Here is a 25,011-nt window from a genome sequence, read left to right as displayed (position 1 = left end):
GACGGATGCAAGCAAGCCTGGTCTTGGGGGGATGGGGGGGGGGAGACCTGCGCGCCGTCCCTGCGGCTTCAACCCTCCTTTGCCTCTCTCTCTCTTCTCTCTCTTCTCTCTCTTCTCTCTCTTCTCTCTCTCCCTCCTTTCGGCCTAACCAGGTTGACTAAGTACTAGTAGTCCGCTGGCTGCTCTTTGAACTTTGGGCCTCGTGTATACCACCTACCTACTTGTCACCTGTGTCTGTGTCTGTGTCTGTGTGTGTGTGTGTGTGTGTGTGTGTGTGTGTGCGTGCGTGTACTTAGCCTCCGCACTCACTCCAATACGTCGCCCTCTCAGCCCTGCGAGCCCTGCATTCGGTCTACTGCTACTGTTACCACTACTATTGTTATTACGACCACGACCAGTACTACCACTACCACTACCACCACCGCTACTATTACTACGACCCCTACGACCACTACCGCTGCCCGTCTGCCATTGTCACCATTCATACCTACCATCATTAATCAAAGAGAGCGCCCGCCTCTGCTACCTACCTACCCACCTACCTACCTACCTACCTACCCGCCTACCTACCCACCGACGTACTGTCCGCCTACACCTCGCCGTTTGGTTGCGCTGCAATCCCATTCATCGTCCACATCACCTTTGTTCTTCCCCCTCCCCTTCCACTCCACCACCCTCGCCTGTCCCCCGTCCTCCTCCGTCGCCCTCTACTCTCCCTCGAGCCCTCGCTTCCTCCGGCTGCACGCACTCGCCCGCTGATGCATTCGTGACCGCGACCGTCCTGATACTTCCCCCCTCCTCCCAGGCTCGAAGCCAGCACCACCATTGCCCGCCATGGGTCAGAGTAACGGGAAGCCCGTTGTCTTCACCGACCAAGGTACGATGGACCCTAGATCCTATCAGCCGCCCGCATCGCCAGAACCCCCAGCTGACCCCAACTTGCAGTCAACCTCAACCACTTTCGGCTGCTACGTGTCGTCGGAAAGGGCGCCTTTGGCAAGGTGCGCATTGTCGAGCGCAAAGATACGGGCCTCACATTTGCGCTCAAGTACATCCGCAAAGATGAAGGTGCGTCCTCGGCCTGAGATACCCACATCTGTCGTCCGCAGCCCTGGGCCGCCGTGTGGGCGCGCTGCTGCCGATGCTGGCGCGGTTGCGGTTGCGGTTGCTATGGCTGGTCCTGGTCCTGGTCCTGGTCCTGGTCCTGGTCCTGGTGCTGACGTTGTGTCACAGTCGTACGGTCGGAAAGCGTTCGCAACATCATTCGAGAGCGCCGCATGCTCGAGCACCTCAATCATCCCTTCCTGTGCAATCTGCGATACAGTTTCCAGGACATTGAGTACCTGTGCGTCCCCATCACCCTTCCCTTCCTCCCTCCTCTATATATTTTGTGCCTACCGTCACTAATCCGCCTCAGATATATTGTCGTCGATCTCATGAATGGTGGCGATCTGCGCTTCCACATCTCGCGAAAGACCTTCACCGAGGAGGCTGTGCGCTTCTGGATAGCGCAGTTGGGCTGCGCAGTCCGATATATCCACCAGCAAGGCATTGTGCACCGCGACATCAAGCCCGACAACGTCCTGCTGGATTCCGAGGGCCATGTTCATTTGGCCGATTTTGTACGTCGACGCCCATGCTCCTTTGCCGCTGTTCCACGCTCGCTAACACAACCAGAACGTCGCCTCGGATTTTACGCCACACAAGCCCTTGACCAGCAAGTCAGGTACTCTTGCCTATCTCGCTCCCGAGGTGTACGAGGGCAAGGGCTACTCGTGCGAGGTGGACTGGTGGTCACTTGGTGTTCTCTTCTACGAATGCATCTACAACAAGGTGCGCCCCCCCCCATCCCCTGCCCCTCTGTGCTTTCGATTGACTGACCCAATTTCAAGCGCCCATTTGAAGCCAGCAGCCATGATTCGCTAGCACAAAAAATCTCTCGCGGAGAGCCCACCTACCCCGTCACCAGCCCGCCCGTTTCGATGCCCTGCTTACACGCGATCAGCTCGCTCCTCGAGAAGAACCGGAAACAGCGCATTGGCGCCATTGGCTTCGAATCCTTCACAGACAACCCCTTCTTTCGTCCGCTCGACTTCGCTGCCCTCGAGCGCAAGGAGATTCCACCCGTCTTCGTTCCCTCTAGTGACAAGACGAATTTCGATGCCACGTACGATCTCGAAGAGCTGCTGCTGGAGGAGGCGCCATTGGAGGCGAGAGCTCGTAGACAGAAACCCCGAGAGGCACTCAAAGACGATGCTACGGACCAAGAGATTCGCGCAGAGGAGCTGCACAGGATGATAGAGACGCTCTTTGAGCCCTTCAACTACACGACAGCGGGGGAGAAGCGTCCGTCCATCGCCGTGGCCGTGGCGGATCCTGTGGATTCGGTCGGTGGCTCGAGGACAAGCAACCAGAGTGCCTGCGAGCAGACGCCCGCATCGGCCACGGCCCAACCAGATCCATGGGGCCGGCCGCTCACGAGCTCGAAATCGCAAGAGGGCGAGCTACAGCCCACACGCTCGGTAACGAACCCTCGATCCACGACACATTCCCCCAGCGGCAGCCCTCCCCTCGCCACCGCCATTCTCAACCAAGCCGGTCACACGGGCTCCTCTGTCTCGCAACGAGGCGAGCGTGCCGACTACTTCCCGACCAACGGCCCCGAAATACCCACACCCTCGTTTTCGCGCCCGATGAACAATCGCCGCCAAGGCTCACAGCGCAGCACCAGCATGGGCGGAGGCGTCCAGGTCGTCCTTAACGAGACAGGATCGTGGACTGAAATGGCGAATCAGAGCTCGGCCCTGGTCCAGAATCCGCCAGGTGAAAAGCCGTCTGGCATGCTCGGCTTCCTCAGCCGCAAAAAGGGTCGAGACCGGAGTCCAAAGGCCAAAGAGAGGGGCGTGCTCGGCAAAGAGGGCGCCCGGGTTATCATCAGCAATACCTGAGAGACGGGGCTTCGCGATTGAACTTTCCCTTTGCCGCTCCTGAGTGTGTGTTTTTTCCTTGGAGAGAGAAAGAGACATGTTTGCATGCCCTACGGTCTAGACGAATCCCCTTTTTTTCCTCACCTGGCCTCGAACGTTTCCCTGCTTTCTCTCCTCCTCCCGCCTCCCCCGCGCAATCTCTTTCTTGTCTGCGGGCCTTGGAACATATATACTGCACTTTGCGGGCTTGAGATTAATTTTCTGCGCGGCGTTCTTGGGGTGTGTGGTTTCTTTTTTTTTTTGAGACGTATTTGTCTTCTTCATACCTGTTTTCTTTTTCACGCAAGTCGCTTTGTTCCTACGAGCGGCTTGCACACTTGTGGGGGGGCTGTTTTTTGGGGTTTCTTTGGCATATACATTTGCATATACCTCCTTTGCTCTGAGACTTTTTTTATTTGTCTTGGTTTTTTGAGTGGAGGGTGGCGTGGTGCGTGTGCGTGGGTTTGTTGGGGTGGTGTGCTTGTTTGTGAGAGGAAGAGGGAGAGGGATAGGGAGAGGGAAAGACAGGGAGATGGAAGTGGACGTCACCCTCTCCTCCACCATGCCCCCCGCATTCTCACATCTGCATATGGAACGAAGATGTTTTTTTTTTGCAGTTTTTCCTTTTCACTTTTCGGGCTAGAGATGAACGGATCTTAGAATCTTTGGCATGGGATCGGTGGGATGGAGTCTTGTTTGTTTGGGAGGGGGTGTGTGGTGTGCGGATGGGGATGGGGATGGGGATGGGGATGCTGTAGATTTGGCAGGGGAATGGGGAGGGATGGAAAGGGAGGAGGTTGTTAGCATTATTCATGTATTTGTGCCTTCTGGATCCTTAAATCCTGGCTTGCTTGTGATGTCCAACTGTCTGGTTCGTTTTGGGGGGTTTGAGGGTTTTGTTGTTGTTTGGTTTGGTGGTGGTGTGTGGTGTGCTTTTACCATGTGCTTGTGTCACAGAACGTCTGGGTCAAGTTGGAAAGTTGATGGTTGAAAGTTGAGATTGCATTATAATGAGGAGTATAAGGATCAGATTGAGGATAGAAGTGAATATGGCTTGAGGCTTGAGGCATGAAGCTAAAGGCATGAATCGCTACTAGATACCTAATCATATATTCTGCTTTTTTCTCGCCAGTGTTGTGCGGTGTGAGGAGGGCTATGGGTATTCCTATGGACATGAAATATCGATGAACAACGCAGTGTACAGTTTCCTCTATCTATCCAACTATCCATCCATATCTATATCCATCTATACCTCACCATCTCCATCCTCTTTATCCTACCCATTTCCTTCCCTCCCTATCCCCATACACCCACCACTTTCACCCCTCCTCCCCTCCCCGTCCCCCCAGACTCCGCGTCCGTGCTGTGCTTACCTCGTCTCGCTCGGGCCGGACTGCGGGAACAACGGGCCGTTTGGAGGGGGTGGGGTAAGGGAAAGGAGGGGGTAGAAGAGACGAGAGAGAAGGGGTGTTTTGGAGAGGAGTTGGAAGGAGGGAATGGGGGAATGGGGAAATGGGGTTGAGGATGAGAAATAGAGGGAGGAAGAGGGGAGATGGGATAACCGGCGTGTACAAAGTTTAGCCATGACAAAACGTGCAAGTACAACTACTACATGTACACACATGCAGCACCCCATCAATCGAGCACAACAACAACAGTAACCACGAATAAGTCCACACAACATCCAGCACACGGCGTCTGAAATCTTTTATTCAAGTGTAAATGCAGCTTTATCCCTTCAACCCCACATCTCACCATCGCAATCAAGATATAACACTCATATTAATCACCGTTGCAGAGTCAAAGACTGGGGTATCATCCAGAACTGCACTTTCACCCTGCATCCCACCCCTGATGGGCGTGCTCTCATCGGCAGCCCCTGTACATCTCATAGGGCTGATCTGTAGATCAATCGTGCACATGCCTTCGTATACACAGGTAGCGTGCCCTGCGCGAGTAGATTCTTCTTCGGTGCTTACGAGACGCGTCGCGTCGGTGTCGTGTCTCCGGCGACGCTTTTCCTCCGAGGCATCTACATAGGCTTTTCTCGGACGTCCGTGGGGGGGCTGGGCGGGGGATAGGTAACGTGTACAGATTTGCTTGCATGCACGGGTCGAGGGTGAAGGTGGTGCACGTGGCGATGGCGGCATGCGCCGATACTCAGCATTTGCCAACTTTATTTGCTGGACACCGTTTTTTCTATATCCGGGCTTTTTACCCACATGTGCGTCATGATCTGCGTTGTCTTCGTTTTTCGGCGTGGGAAATCTCACACCACATCAAGGTCCCTGTTGATTGCATTTCCTCAAGTGTCTCTGAAGATTGTCTTTGCGGCCAAATTCTGCCTTGCAGCCCACGTTAAGACAAGGCCACTTTTTCGCTGATACGGCGTGGGCGGATCGTTGGTGTCGCTTTAGGTCCGCCATTAGGCCGAATCTCTTCATCTCGCATTGGGGGCATGGGTACCGCCGTTTGTGCGTACGGTTGATGTGGGACCTATGCATTGTTTTACATGTTACTAGTGTTCTTTCTATTTACTTGGCGCCGTTGTGGATTTGATTGGCTCACCTTAAAAGACCCTGAGTGCGGTAGGTTTTGTTACAATGCGCGTGGGTGCATCGAAAGGGCAATGCCAAAGTGTCCGCTTCATTCAATAACGATGGTGTTACAGACGTGAAGGATGTGGACAAAGATGTTCGAGCCTGACTGAACCCATCAGCCCTACCTTGCTCGCTTGCAGAAGCTGACAGGTCGATTGGTGTGGATCGTGAAACGGGAGTAGATGGATCAGTGATTTCGGGTGTTGGCCCTGACAAAGAATCGAAAGGCATAAATATTGCAGCCCCGAAAAGATCGTTAGAGTGACTAAAGGAATGTTTGTACTCGGGTATCAAGGAAGTCTGTGATCCTGTCGTAGCTGGAGTAATATACCCTGACATGGTGTCGTATTGGCTAGTGGAGCCGTTGTCAAACGTCGAATCCGAGGCGATGGAAACAGAATCCTTGGACACGAATGCTGAGTCAAAGCGTGGGCGAGACGTCGGTGGTGGTGGTGGCGGCGGCATCAATGTGTTGTCATGCCAGTTCACCTGCAGTGGTGTCATGTTTCGTTCTTTCATCTCCGTCGTGACAGTCATTGAAGTATCCGCAAAGGACAGTGGCATCGATGGTACTGAGAGGCACGTGCTACACTTCTTCCCGCTTTGTGCTGGGTCCACTAGCAGTGGTGTAGTATCATGTCTGTCCCTCTTGATCGACGTCGACTGGGTCAGTTCCAGAATGTCTGCAGCACCCATATCGAGCATCCCTGTATCCATTCCTGGGGCGTACGTGATGTTGTTGTACCAATCGATCCCAGAGTCAAGTAATGGTTCGTGTATCTTTTGCTGTTCTGAAGAATTGACATATGAATCCAGGGCGTTGAGATCAAGGGATGTTTCTCTCAATCTTGGGGGATGGGTGAAATGTTCGGGGTCAAAATCGTAGTCGACGTCCCATGTATTGGCAAACATGCGCGGAACACTGCCTCCATCCCAATTCGCCAACTTTTCGCCATGTATTTCCCTTGGAATAGGTGGCCGCTCAGTCGTGTCATTATGGACATAATCGCGGGTCAAGACGATGGGATCCATGGCTGGTGTCGAGTGTAGGTTTGCAGATGCTCCCATCTTGCAGTACAGGGTACCTGCGTCGGAGTCGTACCCATGGTGAGTGAAGAAGAGATTATGGTTACCAGATAGCGTATGGGTCGCTACTGAAGCAGAAGCAATACTAACTCCCAACTCAGGCTTCGAAGTAGCATGCCCTTGACGGTCTCCATTGCGAGATGTTGAGCGCCCAGATTCCAGACCAACATATGTCGGTGCGGCAATGAGGTTGGATGACGCACCTGTGCTCAGTCAGCAAAGCCGTTTTGGAGAGCCAGGGACTGCCTACCTTCATAATAGGGCAATTCTCTCAAGTATGAAGCATCATCGAGTCCTAAGATGCGTTTCACGTCCGCCGGAAATTGCCCAGTATCAGCTGCGGGAGGCTCATACTGGAGCGCGACTTTCGAAGATGTTGCTTGAGTAAGTTCCTGTGCGGAGGATGGGCATACTGGACAACCAGATGGCGATGACGATCTTTGAGACTTGGGTATCGACGGTACTGGCGTCAATGTATGACTGGAGTTGGCTGTTGTAACCGATGCGGGTTGATAGCTTAGATCTGGAAATCCGACATTTGGGTGGTGCGTTGAAGACAGTAGAGAGATGGTGGAGCCATTCTGGCTTTTTACACTGGCATCTGAAAATATCGAACCGTCGTAGATGTTGGAGGTCTGTGGCCACTGATCGTTCTCGCAGAAGTAAGGTGTGCCCGTTACACCTCGAGGCTTCCTCCATCGGGCTGAAAGACGATGCTTGGCCCTGGAAATGGCCTTTCCACATCGAAACAAGCATATGCATAGAGACAGTAGTATCAGCACCACAATACTGCCAACCACAATGGCAATAACAGTTCCAACACTGATGTCATGACTCGTTGCACGTGACGATAGCCTCGTCGAAGACGACGACCGCATTGGGTTGGGTAAGACAGCCATAAGGAAATGAGATGAGAGGATTCTGTATTCTTGTCCAGGCGTAAACATGTGTTGCCTAAGACATGCTTATAGTGAGGCCCAGAATAGCTCGAGGCGTGCTAGTCGAGCGTGCAGTCGTACATGCTCATGATGGACCAAAATCTATTTTGGGGGCAGTGCATCGAAGAACGGTTGGTCTGACCACCAAAGTCGATGAGGCTCTGCGCTTGTGCACCCTGGGGCCAAAAGGCTGAAGGGGGATGGCAGCCTCTGGATCTTGAGCCTGCGGTGATTGGCGACGGGCATTTATCCGCCAAATGGGCGTTTCACCTCTCCAATACATAGGCCGACCCAGCGGACTTGAAACCGTTTGCAGTAGGCTCAGCTGAGGTTTGAAAGTGAGATAAGCATAAAATGGTTGGTGAGCTCTGGACGGGAGCGGGGCAACACATGTTCGACCGGTCAACTTCCTCCCATCCTTTTTACAAACATGCAGGAACCGTGGCTCAGGTGCTTCGTGGTTGTTAGCATGCAGGAGACCAGGATGCTATTGACGTCAGTGTCTATGATAGTATTTGGATTTGTTGATGAGCCACCCGGGTCAAACCATACGTCAGTTGGGAGAGAAATAGACCTGGGAGGACCTCGGATTGTGCCCTCGATCCCCCTCGGTTGATGGGATGTGTGATGAATTGGGTATTTCTGTTACTTGCTCGAAACGCCTCCCTTTCGCCTGGACCGAATGCAAACTCCCAAAACGAGCTGTCTACTACCAGTTCAACCATAAGAAAACGTTAATCATCCAGCTCCTAATGGGATTTGATGTTTGCTCTGGCCAACCACAGCGCCACGCTTTCCTTGGCTACTTCGCTACCCCACACACTGTCAGCTCCTCCACGGCGCCACTCCTCACCAGATGCATCTTCACCACCACCACGGGTAGCCTCGCCGAGCAGAACCTCCAGGTCCCGCTTCTGACTCGACAACCAGCGCTTGAAGAAAGTCACTGGATCCTTGGACATGCTGGTAAAGAAGGCATGTTTCGCTTTTGATTGCCCAACGGCTCCCATGAGCAAGACCAGTTGCTCGTCAATCTTCTGGATTTCTTGGAGTGTCTGTATGCTGTCTGGACGACGCAATATGTCTTGGAACAATGGCTGCATCGGGTCCTCGAGAGCCACCTGGACATCGTAAATGGTAGGTTCCGAGGGTTGCTTGCCAGACTCGGGAGGGGGTGCAATGTAGTCCTTGTTGACGCGTATGGTGTATTGCAACTGAATGGGCGGGAGAGTGGCAAGGTGTGGCTTGATAAGTGTTGGCAAGTTGGGGAAGTAGAAGGAGTCTTGCCCGCCAAACAAGGCCTTGAGCTTGGTATCGCAGGCGAACTTGCGCTCGTCATCGTCTTGCTGCAGATTTTGGGACCGTGCGTATTCCCAAATGCCCATGAGGACACCAGCGCGATCTTCCTCATCTGTATCGAGCAGCTCAGCGAGGGGCTTGCTCAGCCGGAACACTTCGGGATTCTGGTATCGCTGCAGATTGATCGTGATGTTAATGTTCTCGTCGCCCTTGCGCTCGAATTCCAGCTCGCTGAAGTTGCTTTCCTTGGCGGTAGGATTCTCAGGGCGTTTCCATTCGATTTGTGTAAAATTATCTGGCTGCAGGCTTTTGGCACGGTCGAAGTCGATGGTGATGGAGGTGAAGTACTGCGAGAACATTTTGGGCTTTGCTGCGGGTTTCGGTTTCGCGGGTCCGTCTTCGTCCCTGGAGAGCCATGTTAGTAGCAGCTCGGTGGATAGACAGGGGAGCTGGAGTGAACGTACATGGCATCTGCATCCTTGTTCTCTCTGCCTTCGTCTTCATCCTCGTCATCTTCCTCCTCAAGCCCCTTGTCGTGCTGCTCGTCAAGCAGGCGACCCTGAATCTTGACGCGATACGTAGCATTGGTCTCGCTCTCGAAATCAAAAGCATCCGCATCGATACCGCGGCTCTGCCAGGGCTGGTCCTCGGCCGTGTTGGAGATCCAGATGCGCATGGTGCCGTAGCGCGAGGCACGCGAGTGATGCTTCGAGTCCATGATATCGAGCTTCTTGCGCATCATCGTGGCATCCAGCGTGCGCTCCACGTCACGCAGCTGCTTGTAGCGGGCCACGCCGTCGCCAATGCACACGTCCTCGACGCCCTCGGGCATGTTCTTGTCCGTCGGGTTCTTCGCAATGCGGCGCATCTTCTCGCGACGGTCGGCCTCGGCGCGCTGTTGGGCCTGCATGCTGGCGCTGCTGGCGTACTGCTGGGCAGCTGGGTGCTGGGCGTGGACAATGGGGCCTGGTTTGCGGAAAAAGTGGTCCAGGTCAGTTCTGCTGATCATGCTGCCGTGGAAGCTGCGCGCACGCAGAGAGCAATTCCAGCCAGCTGCGGCCAACGGCAGGCGGCGCAATGGGGAGGAAAGTACGTACCAGGACCTCGCCGGGCGGGTGTGGCAGCGACATTGTGCGGCGGAGGATTAATGTATCCCCGATAGTTCGGCTGCATTTTGTTTTGGGGCAGCAGCGCGACGGCACGGGCGGGCAGCGGCGGGGCGGAGGACGACGTTCGCGGTTGAGGGGGCGTGGGTGTGGGCGCAGATGGAACGAGATGGGTAGCGATGGTTTCGGAGGGGATGGGATGGGATGGAGTGTGAGGGGTGGGATGTGATGGCAATGGAGGTGTTGGGCGTGGGGAGAAGAGTGAAAGGTGGCCGGGGAGTTGGACGGGGCCTCTTTTTGCGACGACGCGTCGAGGTAGTAAGTAGTAAGGTACCTAGGTCCACCACCGTCCTACCACCTCATGGGCTGGCATGGGGGGTGGAACTCCCCGCCAACCGCAGGCCGCCACCATCTGGGAAGTGGAGGGTTCGCCCAGCCCAGCCAATGCAACAAGCCAACTGTGGACAATATGGTAAGTCGTCTGTATTTACAAAGTAGGTACCAGGCACACTTTCTTCACGGTGCATCCATCCTCGCTCGCAGCTCGCATGCGCAAGGAAGAGTGATGCGGACGCGTTTCTTGCTGATCACAGGCAAGCGAGCTGCGCGTCATTCACTGTTGGCACGCCAATCCCTCTAGAGTACGGTACGACGCGCTTCCGTCTCATCGACATACGTCCAAGGACCGGTACTACAAGTACTACCTACCAGCACGCGCCTGACAACGTCATTATGCCAAGAGCCCCCTCCATCTAGTATGGGTTGACATGTACTCTATCTGGTACTGTGGCTGTCACCATCTTCTCTCTCTAAGCCGGTCACTCTTCGATAATCAATCACAATCTCTATGGCGTACAAGAACCATGCCCAAAGGACAACATGAGCACGGCCGACTTGGAGACACGCTAGACACCATTGCAGGCGTGCGCATACCCAACAAACCATCATCCTCGCTATGGGACATTGCCATCCAGGACGGACGGATAGCTTCGATTGATGCCCACGCTTCCAAAGGCACCAATATCGCCTCTAGTGCCCGCACGTTGGACGGAGCGAATCGCCTCATTGCCCCCTCGCTCTGCCACTCCCACATCCATCTTGACAAGTGCTTTCTTCTGCAAGACGCAAAGTTTAGTCATCTCCAGATCGAAAGCGGCGATTTCAAAGAAGCCATGGAACTGACTGGGGAAGCCAAGTCCCATTTTGAAGAACAAGATCTGCTTCGAAGAGGTCGGCAGCTCATCCAAGAGAGTATTCAACACGGCGTTACAGCCATGCGAGCGTTTGTTGAGGTAGATGGAATAGTCGGGGAAAAATGTCTGCATGCAGGGCTGAAGCTGAAGAAAGAGTTCAAAGATCAATGCCAAGTGCAGTTATGCGCATTTGCCCAACTGCCACTGTTCTCTGGCGATGATCGTGGTGCAGCCGTTCGTAAGCTGATGAGCAGAGCAGCATCGTATAGCGCAGTCGAGGCATTAGGCAGCACTCCCTACGTGGAGGACAATCATAGTCTTTCCAAAGACAATGTCCAGTGGGTCACCCAGCTGGCACTGAGCCACAACAAGCATTTAGATCTCCATCTTGACTACTTTATCGAAGAAGGTAAACAGCCTCTGGTGTGGGATGCCCTAACACTCATAAGAGAGCAGCATTGGCTGGAGCGTACAGGCAAGACGATATCCTTCGGACATTGTACTCGTCTGTCCAGATTCCAAGAGGACGACTGGAAGAAGTTACGGTTAACGATTGGCGAGCTTCCCGTCACATTTGTAGGCCTGCCTACCTCGGACTTGTTCATCATGAAGACGCCCGACGATGCGCGTGCAACTTTGCCCGTCACTGCCCTCATCAACGAGTTCGAGTTGAACGCTACTATTGCGCTCAACAACGTCGGGAATGCATTCACGCCTACTGCGAGCTGTGACCCATTGAGCATTGCACAGCTTGGGGTTGTGCTATATCATGCGGGCACAAAGAAGGACACTGAGCTACTCTACGTATGTATCAGATATCACTCTTGCAGTTCATGGCTAATCTTCATTGTGCAGGAAACCGTCTCCTCCCGTGCTAAAGCTGCCATTGGCGTGGAGGGGACGTCGCTAAGTCTCGAGGTCGGAGAACCGGCTGATTTTGTGCTGTTCGATAGAATGGATGTTGGCTGGAGATGCAGGAAAAGCGTCTCAGAGGTGGTGTACGATGCTGGCCAAAGCCGTCAAACGATTTATCGAGGCCGAGTCACTGCACACGATTCAAGGTAGAAATTTTGTAGTGTCAACCGGCCCATTCAATAGCGATGTACGGTCCAACGCAATGGTATGAGTTGGGATCCAATATGTTCGCGATTTCCCACCCAACTAGGAGCCATCACCGCTGTTGCCGTTTACGTGCATCAACCACCCCGCCCGTGCCCACCACCTGCATGCTCGTGATAGGCAGGACAAACAAACAGCCAGGGCCACCTTATATGTGCCATTCCGTCCGGCATCATAGTGGGAGCCGCATCTCGATTCCGCAGACTGACCGCCGCGTGTGCTAGGCTACACAACAACACGTGCCATCACTTCACCTCACCTCACCTCACCTCACCGCAAGCTAGACCAGCTAGTGGATATATATTGGTAGACCGAGACTTGTACTCACCTCACAACTGGCGCCGAGGATCTCGAGAATCTGCAAGCTTCACCACACTGCACTTCGACAACGCTACACAGACTGCGACAGGTGTGATACATCATGGACCAAGCCGAACCACAGTGAGCTTCTTCCTCCGCGCTAGGTTTCTGAATCAAACGATGACATTATAGACTATTACACGGCCTATTCAGCGCGACACATCCGAGAATCACCCAGTGCCAAGCTCCACCAACCATGGCAGGTGAGAGAGCCTACGCAGCTGGCAGCATCGACCAAGTCGTGCGCGAATTCCTTGAGAATACAAAAGTGGGTTACACCTGAATCAGACTGCTCAAGTTCTCAAACTGATATTCCATCACGATGGCTAACTGATCATAGCTCCGCTTTGGCGAGTCGTCCAGCCAGGTGAACACAATCAACACAGCCCTTAGTGACTTCTGGAGCCTGAAATTATCCAAGAAAGACGCAATATCAGTCATCATCCTGGCATTGGGGGAACAAGATGATCTGAGACGGGATTTGATGGATGTGTTGTATCACAAAGATGCACGATGGGGTGTCGGGGACTTCGATTTTGGACAGACCCCAAGCCAAGCCATTCCACAGTTCCTTCAGCCCATACATCAGCCTCAATTGCGTTTACCTCCAATCAGCCCTTCATGGAGCATGGATTATCTGTCCACACAGACTGTCAATCCGGCAACATTGAACGATTACTGCGCACCACACAGGTTTGGACAACAACATCGTCTCGATTCCCATCATACACAGTATGTCAAGCATCCATGGCCACCATACTCTCAGTCTCCTTCGTCACCAATGTCACAGGATTCCATCTATTCTCCATTCTCCAATCACCTGTCGCTACCCGCTCCAGATCTTGTGAGCAGGCCTAGACCTCACGAGCGTCTATTCGCTGAACCTATCGATCAGGTTTCTCGGCATAACGTCAGTACCGCCACTGGACCAACCGACATGCCGCATCACAACGGTTCATACTCTACACCTGATAACGGTAAGTACAACCAATTGAAACGCTGTCATTCAATGACCCAAAATTCCATCTTATCCTTCGCTTTTTGTCGATCTCATGCCAAGTTTTCTTTTCTTTGAGCGAAGTCCTGCTAACACATCAAAAGAGTCCACTACAGAGTTTCACGATCCGCATATTGAATTCGGCTATAAATTCGAAATGATGGACGATACAGCTTCTGTTAGTCAATTTTGTCAGTTGATACAGCCTGTTCATGAAAGCAGGCCATTGCGCGCTCTCGCTCCAAAGTTCGCGCCTGGTAGTCCCACCCTCCTCGAGACCTCAGATGCGATGTCTACCTACCCAGAAGTCGTACCCATGCCACTACCGTCAAAGAATTGCGGTCATATAGCATCAATGATGAATACGAGTGTAGACGGATATCAGTCCTATAGCAGAGCGAGTCTACCTGAAGTTAGAAACTCTCCCGGCGAAACCAAAGAGCAACCAAGGAAAAAGATTGACACCAAAGTATCAAGAGAACGTGCAGAAGAGTCATGTCGATTCGTACACAGCCTTTGTGGGAAAGCCTTTTCAAGCAGACATGGGGTCAAGAAGCATCACTGGGGCGCTAAGAATGGCGATATACATACAACTACCGGCTGCTGGGTCAAACATAAGAAGCCGAACGTAACTTGGGATGCGCATCCTAGCTGTAGAGCGCAGCCAGCAGTGTCAAATTACCCCAGAAAAGCTGGGCCCATGGCAGACAAGCAAGAATCGGAGCACACGACTGTTCCAGTTCTTGCGGGACCTGCCATTCATGATGGTATCCCTGGCTTTCCTACGCTTGAAGGCCTTCCGCAGACCGTTGCCGAAGCTGTTACTCCAAACATGGCGACTCAGTCCATATCGGAGGATATCGGCTATTTGCTCAACCAGAATCGCCCTCAAGTTGACTTCAGGACTTGTATTACAGGTGCCACCGCCACGTCGAATATAGGTATGCCAACACTGGAAGGTTACCAGCACGGCCATCTAGGATCGTGTCTAGATGCGCACGACGCCCCTGCACCGCGCCGTGGCCATGATACTTCTCTCTGGCTGAATGGCGTCAACGAGTACCACCAAGACCAAATGCTGGATGATGAGCAGGCTGATGTCGATGCGATGGCCATGAGTTACCCCTCCTCATTGTCTCCATTCAACGCGTCCCCACGAGATGTGACTGGTGGTAGCCAAAGAGCCTCATTTCCGCCGGACTCATCTTAGGGGATCAAAAGCGGTACCGCAGCACAGTATATGTGTGCACTGGCCATTTGCTCCTAGCCGTCAAATGTACATAGTATAGGTAAATTATGGGCTCGGCAGATTGTAGGATGCATGTGTGTGAGAAGGCCGATTAGCTCCTTGTTACAGGCGACTTTTCATGTAGCAAGGTCTGTTGTGATGGCTCGTGCAGGTACAACACTTAAAAAGATAGGCTTGCCTGTCATGAGGGTCTGAGGGATCTTAATGGCGATGAATGGATGCCGTTGACCTTTCTGCCTACTGTCCAGCACCGTGACGTGATTGTTGTGCTTGGGGATCAAAGGCTGTTGAAGCCAAGGATGTTGAGTCGAACCATATGGAGGGCCTCTTTTCGTAGCACCAGGGCACCAAGCTTTAAGACGGACATTGCAAGGGATGGAGCAGTAACGTTAGTTCGGAAATAAGACTAGATGTAGTAGACTATCCCCGTGGCTCTCCGGGGTACACGCGGGGCGTGGACAAGCTTCCGGCCCATGGCTAACGCCAAGCTCGTTTAAGATTAGCCCCAGTAGTTCCCCAGCCGCTCTCCACACAAGGGCTGACTGTGACCACTCCACTGACATTTAGCCATTACCCCAGACCTCGCCACTGCCTTCTCGCTGTCTGTTGGCGGCACGGCGAAATTTCCGCGAATATCGCTGGTACACCGACTGCGGTGTTTTCGACGGTATTTGCACAAGCCTTTGCCATGTACATACAGGACTATGTCAATTCGCAAGGTACTCCGCTAGCTCATGCTCCATAGCGTGTCCCGGAAACCGGGCTGCCCTGTAGATAACAGACCGACACGGGCAAACGAGCGAGAAAAGTCGTGATCACGAGTCTCTCCGTGTGGTACATGCGTGCAATCACCGCTCCCGTGCTCAACCGTATAAAGCTTCTTACCACCACCTCACATGCGCCGTCATCCACTTTGCATTATCCCAAGATCCGTTGTTCAATGGTACCGTGATTGACGAGTGCATCATGTGGTTCTCATCCTCTCTCTTCCTGCTGGCCGCGACCGTGTCGGCACAGTACAGCGCGCCGCCAGCCAACCACTCAAGTTCGCTGGGACCCGATGAGAACGGCAAATATGAAATCTCGGCCGAGGGCATTCGTGGACTCTTCATTCCGTACGGCGCATCCATCTCCAACCTATTCGTCAAGGGCAGAGATGGAAAGGAGCGAGACATTGTCCTTGGCTTCGACACGGCCGCAGACTATGAGGGTGAAGTGCATCCCCACTTTGGAGGTGTGCCCGGACGTTACGCGAATCGCATCAAGAACAGCAGCTTCGTCATCGATGGCACCGAATACCAGGTCTTGCCCAATGAGAACAACAACAACAACACGCTACATGGCGGTCCAGATGGATGGGACTACCGCAACTTCACCGTTGTCGCGCATACCGAGGATTCAATAACCTTCTCTATTGTCGATCCTGATGGCAAGGAAGGCTTCCCTGGTGAAGTTGTGAGCTATGTTACTTACTCAATGGCACCAAACACCTGGAACATCAAAATCTCGGCGCTTGCAACCACAAAGAAGACCCCAATCATGTTGACAAACCATGTGAGTACGTCGTATAATCTAATATCAGAGCTGAAGCGCTAATCGAATAGGCCTACTGGAATTTGGATGGCTTCGCCAATCCTGAGGATGCTACGGCCCTAAATCATACTTTTTACCTGCCTTACTCTGGCCAGCGTGTCGGTGTCGATGGAATCCTGATCCCAGATGGTACCATCCTGCCAAACGAAAAGTATTCAGTCAACGATTTCTGGTCCGCACCCAAGAAAATCGGCGCCAACATGACTGCACCCGAGCTATACGGCAACTGCGGTACCAACTGCACTGGCTACGATAACTGCTACATTGTCAACCGCGATCAAAATGGTCCCTATGACTGGCGCACTTCTGGACCCGTTGCTTCCCTTTCCAGCGAGTGGTCAGGTATCAAATTGGACATCTGGACCGATCAGCAGGCTTTCCAGATGTACTCGTGTCCCGGTCAAGATGGTCAGAACCCCTTCCTTTTTTGAAGTGTTTTCAAAGTGGCTAATACATACCTTAGGAACCATCCCGCTCAAGTCCACCCAAGGCCTCGAGGGCCGCTCCGCCGTCGTACCAAAGAACGGCTGCGTCGTCATGGAAGTCCAGGACTGGATCGATGCAATCAACCAGCCCGAATGGCAGCGTGAGAAGAAGCAGATTTTTGGACCCGGCGGCCCGTCGTTTAGCTTGGAAGCTTCCTATGTCTTCTCGACGATGTCGTAGATGTGCAAAGAAAATTCTTTTTTGGTAATCTAGGGAGGCGGCTTGTCATGCGACTACGTAATCTTTCATGTCATTTGCCAATGTTAATGGCTCTGAGGCAGTTATCCTGGAAGAGGCAGGGGTTCGAGGGAATAAATGTAATGTTTGGATACTTATTTCAGCCTGTTTTGTGCACGAAACACTTTTGCAAGTCTGATACTCTTACTAACTCAACGTGGTTTTTCTTTCACCTCTTCGCAATCTCGAGGTCGTTCGAAGCCCTTGGTGTACATACTGTACTCATCTTAGGGTCACACTGAAGCACCCTGGATAAATCTCATCTTTGACAGTTTATCCCGACTCGAATGAAATTAATGAAAATATGAGAGGCCAGGGTCTGACTAAGGAGTTGGCTGCGAAGAGGGCAATTAGTTTTCTAGCCGGCCTGTTCCAAGACGCAAATTCTGGCAAATGAATTCAAAAACTCTATTGATACATTCTAGAGGGATAGGCGCGTGCAGCGAGGTCTTTTATCTTGCTATCAAGATAGATCGATCATGAATGCCTCAGTCAGTGTTACAAGGTGATAATTCCTACACTTACAGCTACCATATCATTTCCTTTACAGTTCACTTAATATTTCAGCTTACCACTCCACTTTCGCACCCCATTCAGAGTCGTCCCTATGCAGACAATGCCCGCACAGTCATGCACATAGATACATGTCAGCACAGCCATAATCGCGTCACCACCCCCGCATCCGCCTTAGCGTCTACCATCCTTCCTGCTAATCCCCGCAGACGTCACTCTGCAGCATCCCTTCCCTCGATCCCCAATCCCCCACCGTTTGACCAACTATTTATTTCCTGCAAATTAAATTTTTTTTATCAATCATCAGGAGGCCTGATGGTCTAGTCGCATGATTCCTGCTTTGGGTGTCAGTTTGTTTTCCCTTGTTGGAATCAGCTGCAAAACTACTCTGCAGGAGGTCCCGGGTGTAAGCTTTTCACCCTGAGGATTTAATTCTGACCCTGCAATGGTATACTAATTTCCATGCAGTCAATTCCCGGTCAGGCCCATTATCTTTTTTTTTGTGGGGGGTGGGTTTATTGAGGGAAGGGGCGCTTTGTGTGTGTCGCTAGGTGTTCGCTTGCGATTGGCTGCGGGCGGAAGTGTAAGAAGGCTTGGGTGTAAGCACATGTTTACGTATACGGGTAGTCTTCAGTTAGGTTCGATTTTGCTTTTTCTGCTAGCCTTGAGGATGGAGAGAATCTAGAATCTGGCACACGCAAGCTATAAACGCTCTTGTAATCTTGTCAAGCAGCTCACGGCTGAACAGGACGGCGAACTCATGCGTTGGTTGAACTATATACTTACCACTCAGAGACCAGCCCGCGAGGTGTCTCTGTGGCTCACAGGGGGAATAAGTTTGAGATCAGCAAACTCCTCGAGCACTTCCCTAATTGCATCATTCGAGTCCACGAATCCATGCCATCCCATTTTTCTAGCCTTGTTCATGGTCAGGTCCAAATTCAAACCTATCAGACTCCCATCGGTGAACCCGAAGATGCGTTCTATATCCATATCCTGCAGCTTACCTCCCGTAAGGCTGTGCTTTTCTGTAAGCTCTTCCCACGCCTTCTGCACTTCACCTTGCTTTGCCCAGTCCGCGAGCCGAAATCGCACACGGTAGGTTGCCGGCGGTCCCCATCCGCGCGGCGGTGGGTCATACTTGCTCGTTATCTTGGTATACTCGTGCTCGTTCAGGCTGGGCCGTCCGTATGGCATGCCATACCAGGTCGCGTATTTGGGCCAAAAGTTGCCCCATGTAAATGTTGTGCCATCCATGGTATTAAACTTTTCATTCTTGGCGGAATCGTTCAAGACTGCCCACTCCTCCAGGTAAGCATTCATTCTGCTACTGCTCATGCAGCAGTTCAGCTCCCAAGCTTGCAAATCACAGGGGAACTCCAGTTTCTTGCCCAGATGCTTTTGAACGCTGGCGTAGATGCCGAGCGGGAATACGAGGTTCATGGCGGCGTCTGGGACGGCACCGAGGATGCTTGCAGGCATGCAAATGTTCCAGTCGATACTGTGGGTTTTGCAGAAAGACCAGAGGAGGTCTTCCTGTGGGTAATAGAAATTGGGCTCGAGAGTCACGCGGGGTGCTGTTTCTTCCTGGGGCGTGGCAGCGGGCCCAAGATGTACGCCGTAGTTTTTCGCTCCAGTCTGAAGCATAATACGCTTGGGATAGATAGATGCAAATGAGAGTGCTAAGAGGAAATTCTGCAGCAATGCCACTATTTAACATCAATATAACCTCGCGGAATCATTGGGCCTACAACTTCAAGACTTACCATTAACCCTACACATTTCCTCCGCATCACTCCACAAGCCACCACCTTCCTTGGGCTTTACTTGCACATAGCTGTAGAAGAAGACGTAATCTGCAGTGACTTCCTTCTCCTTGAGAGCTTTGGCAATGTCTTCAGGGTGGTCTAAGAAGTCTAAAGCAATGTGTTCGGCATTCTTAGGAAGACCATTGGGGATAGCTGGTGGGCGCCTCGACAAGCAGTATATCTTTGTCCATCTCTCTGGACTCTGCGCCAGTACGCGCAACATATAATTGCCTGAGATGCCATTTGCGCCTGTAATAATTGCTGTGAGGCCTTTGGCTGAAGAAGGGTACACGGGGAGACCGTGGTAGATGCCTTTGGTCTGGACAGTCTGCTGGCTTGGCATGTTCAACCTGTTGGTGTGTCGTAAGAGGGGCCTCGATCAATAGCGAATGCAGAGTAATAGAATGAACTGAAAAAGTCCAAGACCAAAGGTGGTGAATTAGTGTTTTCTGCTTTAAGTAGTTGGCGACCTCGGTTCATGACGTAGAGCGGGGAATGATATGCATGGTTGTGACGAAGGGATTTGCAATACAATGGAAGTAAACATCAGCATGTCTGTCAGTCGTCCTGTTTCAACCTTAATGAAGGCGTTTGCGAAGTAATCAACTCTACTCCAATGGATTTTTGAGCCTCTGCCCTGTGTGTTGGAAAAGTGCCGAGGCCGCACCCGCGAACTGGAGTATCGCGTGATCACGTGGATGCCTAATGGTTGTATCTTGATGCGATGCGCGCCTGTTTGCCATCTAGAACAGCTCACCTAGTATTCGTCGTCAATGTGTGTGAGATCGAGAGTACATTAATGCGTGACTGTCTTATAGCATTCCAAAAAGGGAGAATAATTGAGCACGACCTACACTGAATATCAATCGCTAAAACCCTCAAACTCATCCGCTGCCTCTTTGGCCTCCTGCTCCTTAACCTTCTGCCTGACTTCATCAACCATGGCCTTCAACCTCTCTTCCTCCTTACGCTCTGCATCCGTCAACTTGGCCACACGATCGTGTTCCCGTTTCGCAGCCTTCTTCTCCCTCCTCAATTCCTTCGTGGCTCGCGCGTCTTTCTGCTGTGTCCACGCCGACTCCTTCTTGTTTTCTGTAACATAACGCTTCTTGCCTTCTGCCTTGTTTGCTTCGTACTCCTTCTGTTCAACGAGTCGCTGCTGCTCACGCGCTTTGTCTTTATACGCGTACGTGGCGAAATCCACCTCAACGCCGAGACTACGATCTCCGTCCCATTTTTTGAGCTCAGGCATACTGGGTAGTTTGAGCAGACCCCATGCATTTCCCAATTCTGTCCAGTCAAGATCCGGGACGCGAAAGATGGAGCTTGCAGTGTGCTTGCTATATGCGCGAAGCCAGGATACGAAACCTCGTTGTGCTTTGTCGAAGAGTGCTCTGTCGGTTTTGACTACTTTGCGGATCTTCTTGCTTACTGCTTCGGCGTCTTCTGGTGCGATGTCGAGGTGAGGGGAGGTAAGGGGCGAGACAGGGGTTTGACGGACGCGGAGGAACTCGATATAATCTTCTTCTCGACCGGGGGCTAGAAAAGTTATGGCTAATCCTTTGCGTCCGGCTCGACCAGCACGACCGCATCGGTGAATGAAAGTTTTTGGATCGCTTGGAGGGTCGAATTGGAGAACTAAGTCAACTGCCGGAATATCAAGTCCTCTTGCAGCGACATCGGTGGTAAGGAGAATGGAAGGTGTTACGCTTTCGACAAACTTGATAAAATTTCTGCGGCGTACTTTGTCAGGGTGCTTTCCATGTAGTGGTACGATAGTGTAACCCTTGAATATCTCCGGTAGAACGTGTTGAAAATAGTCGACCGAATAGCATGTGGCCAAATACAAGATCGATTTTTGAGGTTGCGGTTGTAATGAAGAGAGGATCTGCTTGATCGCCGGTAGCTTGTGTGATGGTGGCAGTATGCAGTAAGACATCTGCAGACTGGCCGGAGTCCTCTTGTCTTCTATAGCGCCGTCCTGACCAGTCGACCGTGCTTTGACCTTGACGGCAATACGAACTGGATTTCGGAGACCTACACGGATCAGCTGGTCGACAGCCTCACTGACACTGGCACTGAATAGTCCAGTGCGTCGCTGCTTTGGTAGCCGAGATAATATCCTCTGTAAGTCATCCTTGAAGCCGAGATCTAGTAATCGATCTGCCTCATCCAGCACCAAAGCATCAAAGGAAGTCTGTGAGCAGTGCACGTGTGGTGATGATAATAGCTCCAATAAACGCCCAGGCGTGCCAATGAGTACATTCGTTTGCGATTTGAGAAATCTGCTGAGATCTTGTGCAGGCGTGACCGATCCGCCGAGTAGAAGCTGTGGTACAACCTTGACCGTCCCTGGAGGAAATAATGGCTTGGGTGGTGCATCTGCATCCTCCATGTCTGTGTCCTCATCCTCGGGTTCAAGCATGGCTGCAGATGGTGCATGGAATTTGAGTAATGAGCAGAGAACAGTGTGAATTTGTGTTGCTAACTCTCTCGTTGGTGAGATGATGATGGCGCCCACGTGATGCTTTTTGATGGGCGCATCGGATCTTAACAAGCGCTCTACAATGGGTATGAGAAATCTGAATGCGTTTAGTATGCAGCCAGGACAAGAATGGCTGCTGATACTCACGACAAAGTCTTCCCACTTCCTGTGACAGCCTCGACGACCACATCAGAATTCTTCATGAACATGGGGATGGCTGCATGTTGAACTGGCGTCGTCTTCACAAAGCCCATTGCATCCACAGCCTCGATGATCCACTCCGAAAGCGCAGGTGTCAAGGCACTAAAAGATCGGTCTTGTTTCGTTTGGGGTGCCATTTTGAATTGTTTCGATGCGTCTTTCGATCGCGATGTTGGGATTCGTACCCGACGAAGAGTTGGGTGGACTTTTGCTCTCCTCAGAAAAAAAAAGTGGATGCGCACCGCCACAACTGCTTGATGAGCGCCACACATGTCCCTCCTGCCTCCGTCATCATCCGCAGTACCACCGGCGGGGGACACGCAATAGCCACTCATGTTTAAACATCTTGCACTTGGTACGTATACGTGATATCTCCTAATAAACATGAAGCTGCATGACCAGGTGAACTTTCACATGCAAAGAGAAGTCAACCCGATCTCCTCATACCGGTAGCCAAGACATCACTGCAACTGTGGCAGCCACACGGACGATCGGCATCACCAGGCGATTTTTCAGCCTTCTGCGGCCAAATTTGCAGTTCAGGCATCAGAAGCGCAAATACGTCACCCATACCTACGCATCTTTCCGTGACCTGTAATCTGGCCTTGGTCGCCTGCATGCACCGTGGCAGCTTTTCCCCCTCCAGACGATGTGTGGTGTACGGACGAAATCACGGCTTCAGACCTGTGTTTAGCTACAGCGGCTGAGATCAATGTCGAAGCCACCTCGGACGCCGTCTTCTCACCCGATGCGCTTTCTCAGCCTCGCCTCTCCGTCTACTCGTGCAAGTCGCATACTTCAGATGAGGAATCGCTCCTGGTAAACATCGCTAGATACATTACCAAGGCTCGCTCTACGCTTTCCGGCGTCATCCGCGCACCTCCGCTTCCCTACTTTCCCACCTGCTGGCACGACGCAATGGAGACTTCTCGCCAATACCAGATTCCCAATACGCCACGCGTTATATCGCCTTCGCCGACTCCCTCGGAAGCTGGTAGCAATAAAGATGGCTACTTTGGGCCAACGACGCGCTCAACTTCGCGCAAACAACAAGTGCGGGTCACGTCACCACCGGCCATAGACGAGGATTCGTCGAGCTCAGATCTAGAGAAGAGAGCGCGAACTAGAAGTCGAGATGCTATGCTGGAAGGCAGCGTAGGGAATAGAAGGATGAGCGGCTTGACAAGTCGGCGACAAGTGAATGCGAGCGCAAAGAAGGAGCTGATGGTGCCTATCAACGGAGCCACAAATGGACGCCTATCACCAGCTGCAGCTAACAAGAACTACTGGAGAGAAATGAGCAGGAGCCCAAGTCCACTGGGACTGATTCCTATCCATCAAAAGTGGCGGTCGTTCGTGAGTGTATTCGCTGTTGGTGAAGGAATTGCGCGCTGACGTGTGACAGATTCACCGGCATGAAATCCCACGCAAAATCCTCCACGTTTCGATCGGCTTCCTCACCATCTGGCTCTACTGCAATGGCACACAGACTTCCCAAATCCACAATGTCCTGCTTACACTACTCATTCCCATCGCTCTCACAGATGTCATCCGACATCGCTACTGGCAGGTCAATCGTCTCTACATCCGCTGTCTAGGCGCGCTGATGCGTGAGTCTGAGGTGGATGGTTACAACGGCGTCATTTCTTATCTCCTGGGAGCCTGGATCGTCATGCGCTTCTGCCCCAAAGATCTCGCCGTCATGAGCATTCTCTTGCTCAGCTGGTGCGACACAGCAGCCTCCACGTTTGGTCGTCTATGGGGCCATCTCACCCCCAAGGTACGCAAAGGCAAGAGTCTCGCGGGATCCATTGCCGCTTGTGTGACAGGTGTCATGACGGCTGTCGTGTGGTGGGGCTGGCTGGGTCCTCTGTACTCGCAGTACAATAGTGGCGAGAATGCGTTTGCTTTTCAGGGTGCCCTCGTCCTTCCTCAGCCCGTCCGAGAGGGTCTAGGGTGGTCGCTGACTGAGTCGACCATTTCTGGCTACTTGGCATTGGGAACCATGTCGTTGGCGGCAGGCATCATCGCCAGCGTCAGCGAGGCGCTTGATGTTTTTGGCTGGGATGACAATCTGACGATCCCGGTCCTGTGTGGCGCCGGCATGTGGGGCTTTTTGAAGATGTTCGGATGATGGGGCTTTCTGTATCTGCTCCGTTTGTATAGCACTGTTCTCTTTTGGCAGCAATTTCCTTGACGACATGGATGATACCCTAGAAACCGGGGCTTTCTCGAATGACAGGTGGATATGACGGCGTTCTGAAACGAGCTGAATAATGTACATTAATGATTCTGAATACAACAAGGGGAAAACGAGCATCTATTCGATTCCATCTGCATTGGGCATCTAAGATGAGGGGATAGCAAAGCGTCTGTACCGTTGGTACCACGAGGCGCTGTCGGGCGTATCGAAGTTTCAAGCCGAGGTCCAAGCACTTGCTGTCGGAGTACGACGGTGGGTTTATCGAATGCCAGATTGGAGCGCGGTGCCGCGAGTATGCTCCATGCCGGACGAGCAGGCACATCATCTTCGGAGTGTTTTCTGGCATGCATGCAACACCAGATGAGGAAAGATGATCTGCCCTATGGAGGCCCCATCCCCATGTAGAGTATCCTACCCTACTATGGACGGGGAGGCCCTATCCCATGTATGGACGCCCCCTCACCCTCCTCTCGAGACCCTGAATGGAAGAGACCCTGATGGACGGGTCTCGGCTTGGCATATGCGGGCCGTCAAAAGCAGCTTCCGGATGACCTTGGATATGCTTTGACGTG

The 25,011-nt window shown here is 52.4% G+C and overlaps 9 protein-coding genes across 9 annotated transcripts; 5 read left to right on the top strand and 4 right to left on the bottom strand.

Moving 5' to 3' along the window:
* The first annotated feature begins 98 nt into the window (after positions 1–98).
* IAQ61_010048 (uncharacterized protein) lies at positions 99–3,689 on the top strand. Its single transcript, XM_066098640.1, has 6 exons — positions 99–877; positions 946–1,068; positions 1,234–1,345; positions 1,418–1,622; positions 1,678–1,833; positions 1,893–3,689. Exons 1-6 carry the CDS (start codon positions 835–837, stop codon positions 2,946–2,948), a joined length of 1,695 nt encoding a protein of 564 aa, XP_065951467.1. The 5' UTR covers positions 99–834; the 3' UTR covers positions 2,949–3,689.
* A 1,635-nt stretch (positions 3,690–5,324) lies between these two features.
* IAQ61_010047 (uncharacterized protein) lies at positions 5,325–7,530 on the bottom strand (the record flags this gene model as incomplete). Its single annotated transcript, XM_066098639.1, has 4 exons — positions 5,325–5,462; positions 5,535–5,545; positions 5,692–6,855; positions 6,903–7,530. The coding sequence occupies 4 exons, from the start codon at positions 7,528–7,530 to the stop codon at positions 5,325–5,327; spliced, it is 1,941 nt and encodes a 646-aa protein (XP_065951466.1).
* An 809-nt stretch (positions 7,531–8,339) lies between these two features.
* On the bottom strand, positions 8,340–10,062 carry IAQ61_010046 (uncharacterized protein; the record flags this gene model as incomplete). The annotated part of the gene is made up of 3 exons (XM_066098638.1): positions 8,340–9,294; positions 9,354–9,855; positions 9,987–10,062. 3 exons carry the CDS (start codon positions 10,060–10,062, stop codon positions 8,340–8,342), a joined length of 1,533 nt encoding a protein of 510 aa, XP_065951465.1.
* A 796-nt stretch (positions 10,063–10,858) lies between these two features.
* IAQ61_010045 (uncharacterized protein) lies at positions 10,859–12,253 on the top strand (the record flags this gene model as incomplete). The annotated part of the gene is made up of 2 exons (XM_003845153.1): positions 10,859–11,992; positions 12,044–12,253. The coding sequence occupies 2 exons, from the start codon at positions 10,859–10,861 to the stop codon at positions 12,251–12,253; spliced, it is 1,344 nt and encodes a 447-aa protein (XP_003845201.1).
* Positions 12,254–12,863: 610 nt separating this feature from the next.
* IAQ61_010044 (uncharacterized protein) lies at positions 12,864–14,874 on the top strand (the record flags this gene model as incomplete). The annotated part of the gene is made up of 3 exons (XM_066098637.1): positions 12,864–12,905; positions 13,035–13,648; positions 13,749–14,874. The coding sequence occupies 3 exons, from the start codon at positions 12,864–12,866 to the stop codon at positions 14,872–14,874; spliced, it is 1,782 nt and encodes a 593-aa protein (XP_065951464.1).
* Positions 14,875–15,879: 1,005 nt separating this feature from the next.
* IAQ61_010043 (uncharacterized protein) lies at positions 15,880–17,172 on the top strand (the record flags this gene model as incomplete). The annotated part of the gene is made up of 3 exons (XM_003845155.2): positions 15,880–16,467; positions 16,518–16,914; positions 16,970–17,172. The coding sequence occupies 3 exons, from the start codon at positions 15,880–15,882 to the stop codon at positions 17,170–17,172; spliced, it is 1,188 nt and encodes a 395-aa protein (XP_003845203.2).
* A 534-nt stretch (positions 17,173–17,706) lies between these two features.
* Positions 17,707–19,893, bottom strand: IAQ61_010042 (uncharacterized protein; the record flags this gene model as incomplete). The annotated part of the gene is made up of 2 exons (XM_003845156.2): positions 17,707–19,451; positions 19,509–19,893. The coding sequence occupies 2 exons, from the start codon at positions 19,891–19,893 to the stop codon at positions 18,532–18,534; spliced, it is 1,305 nt and encodes a 434-aa protein (XP_003845204.1). The 3' UTR covers positions 17,707–18,531.
* A 519-nt stretch (positions 19,894–20,412) lies between these two features.
* On the bottom strand, positions 20,413–22,622 carry SPB4 (ATP-dependent rRNA helicase spb4; the record flags this gene model as incomplete). Its single annotated transcript, XM_003845157.2, has 2 exons — positions 20,413–22,132; positions 22,183–22,622. The coding sequence occupies 2 exons, from the start codon at positions 22,620–22,622 to the stop codon at positions 20,413–20,415; spliced, it is 2,160 nt and encodes a 719-aa protein (XP_003845205.2).
* Positions 22,570–24,370, top strand: IAQ61_010040 (uncharacterized protein; the record flags this gene model as incomplete). The annotated part of the gene is made up of 3 exons (XM_066098636.1): positions 22,570–22,591; positions 22,883–23,592; positions 23,642–24,370. 3 exons carry the CDS (start codon positions 22,570–22,572, stop codon positions 24,368–24,370), a joined length of 1,461 nt encoding a protein of 486 aa, XP_065951463.1.
* Positions 24,371–25,011: the final 641 nt, after the last annotated feature.

This window comes from Plenodomus lingam, assembly GCF_022343315.1.
Source record: "Plenodomus lingam strain CAN1 chromosome Unknown contig_7, whole genome shotgun sequence".
In the NCBI taxonomy this organism is placed as follows: Eukaryota; Fungi; Ascomycota; class Dothideomycetes; order Pleosporales; family Leptosphaeriaceae; genus Plenodomus; species Plenodomus lingam.
This window is presented reverse-complemented; position numbering and strand designations above follow the sequence as displayed.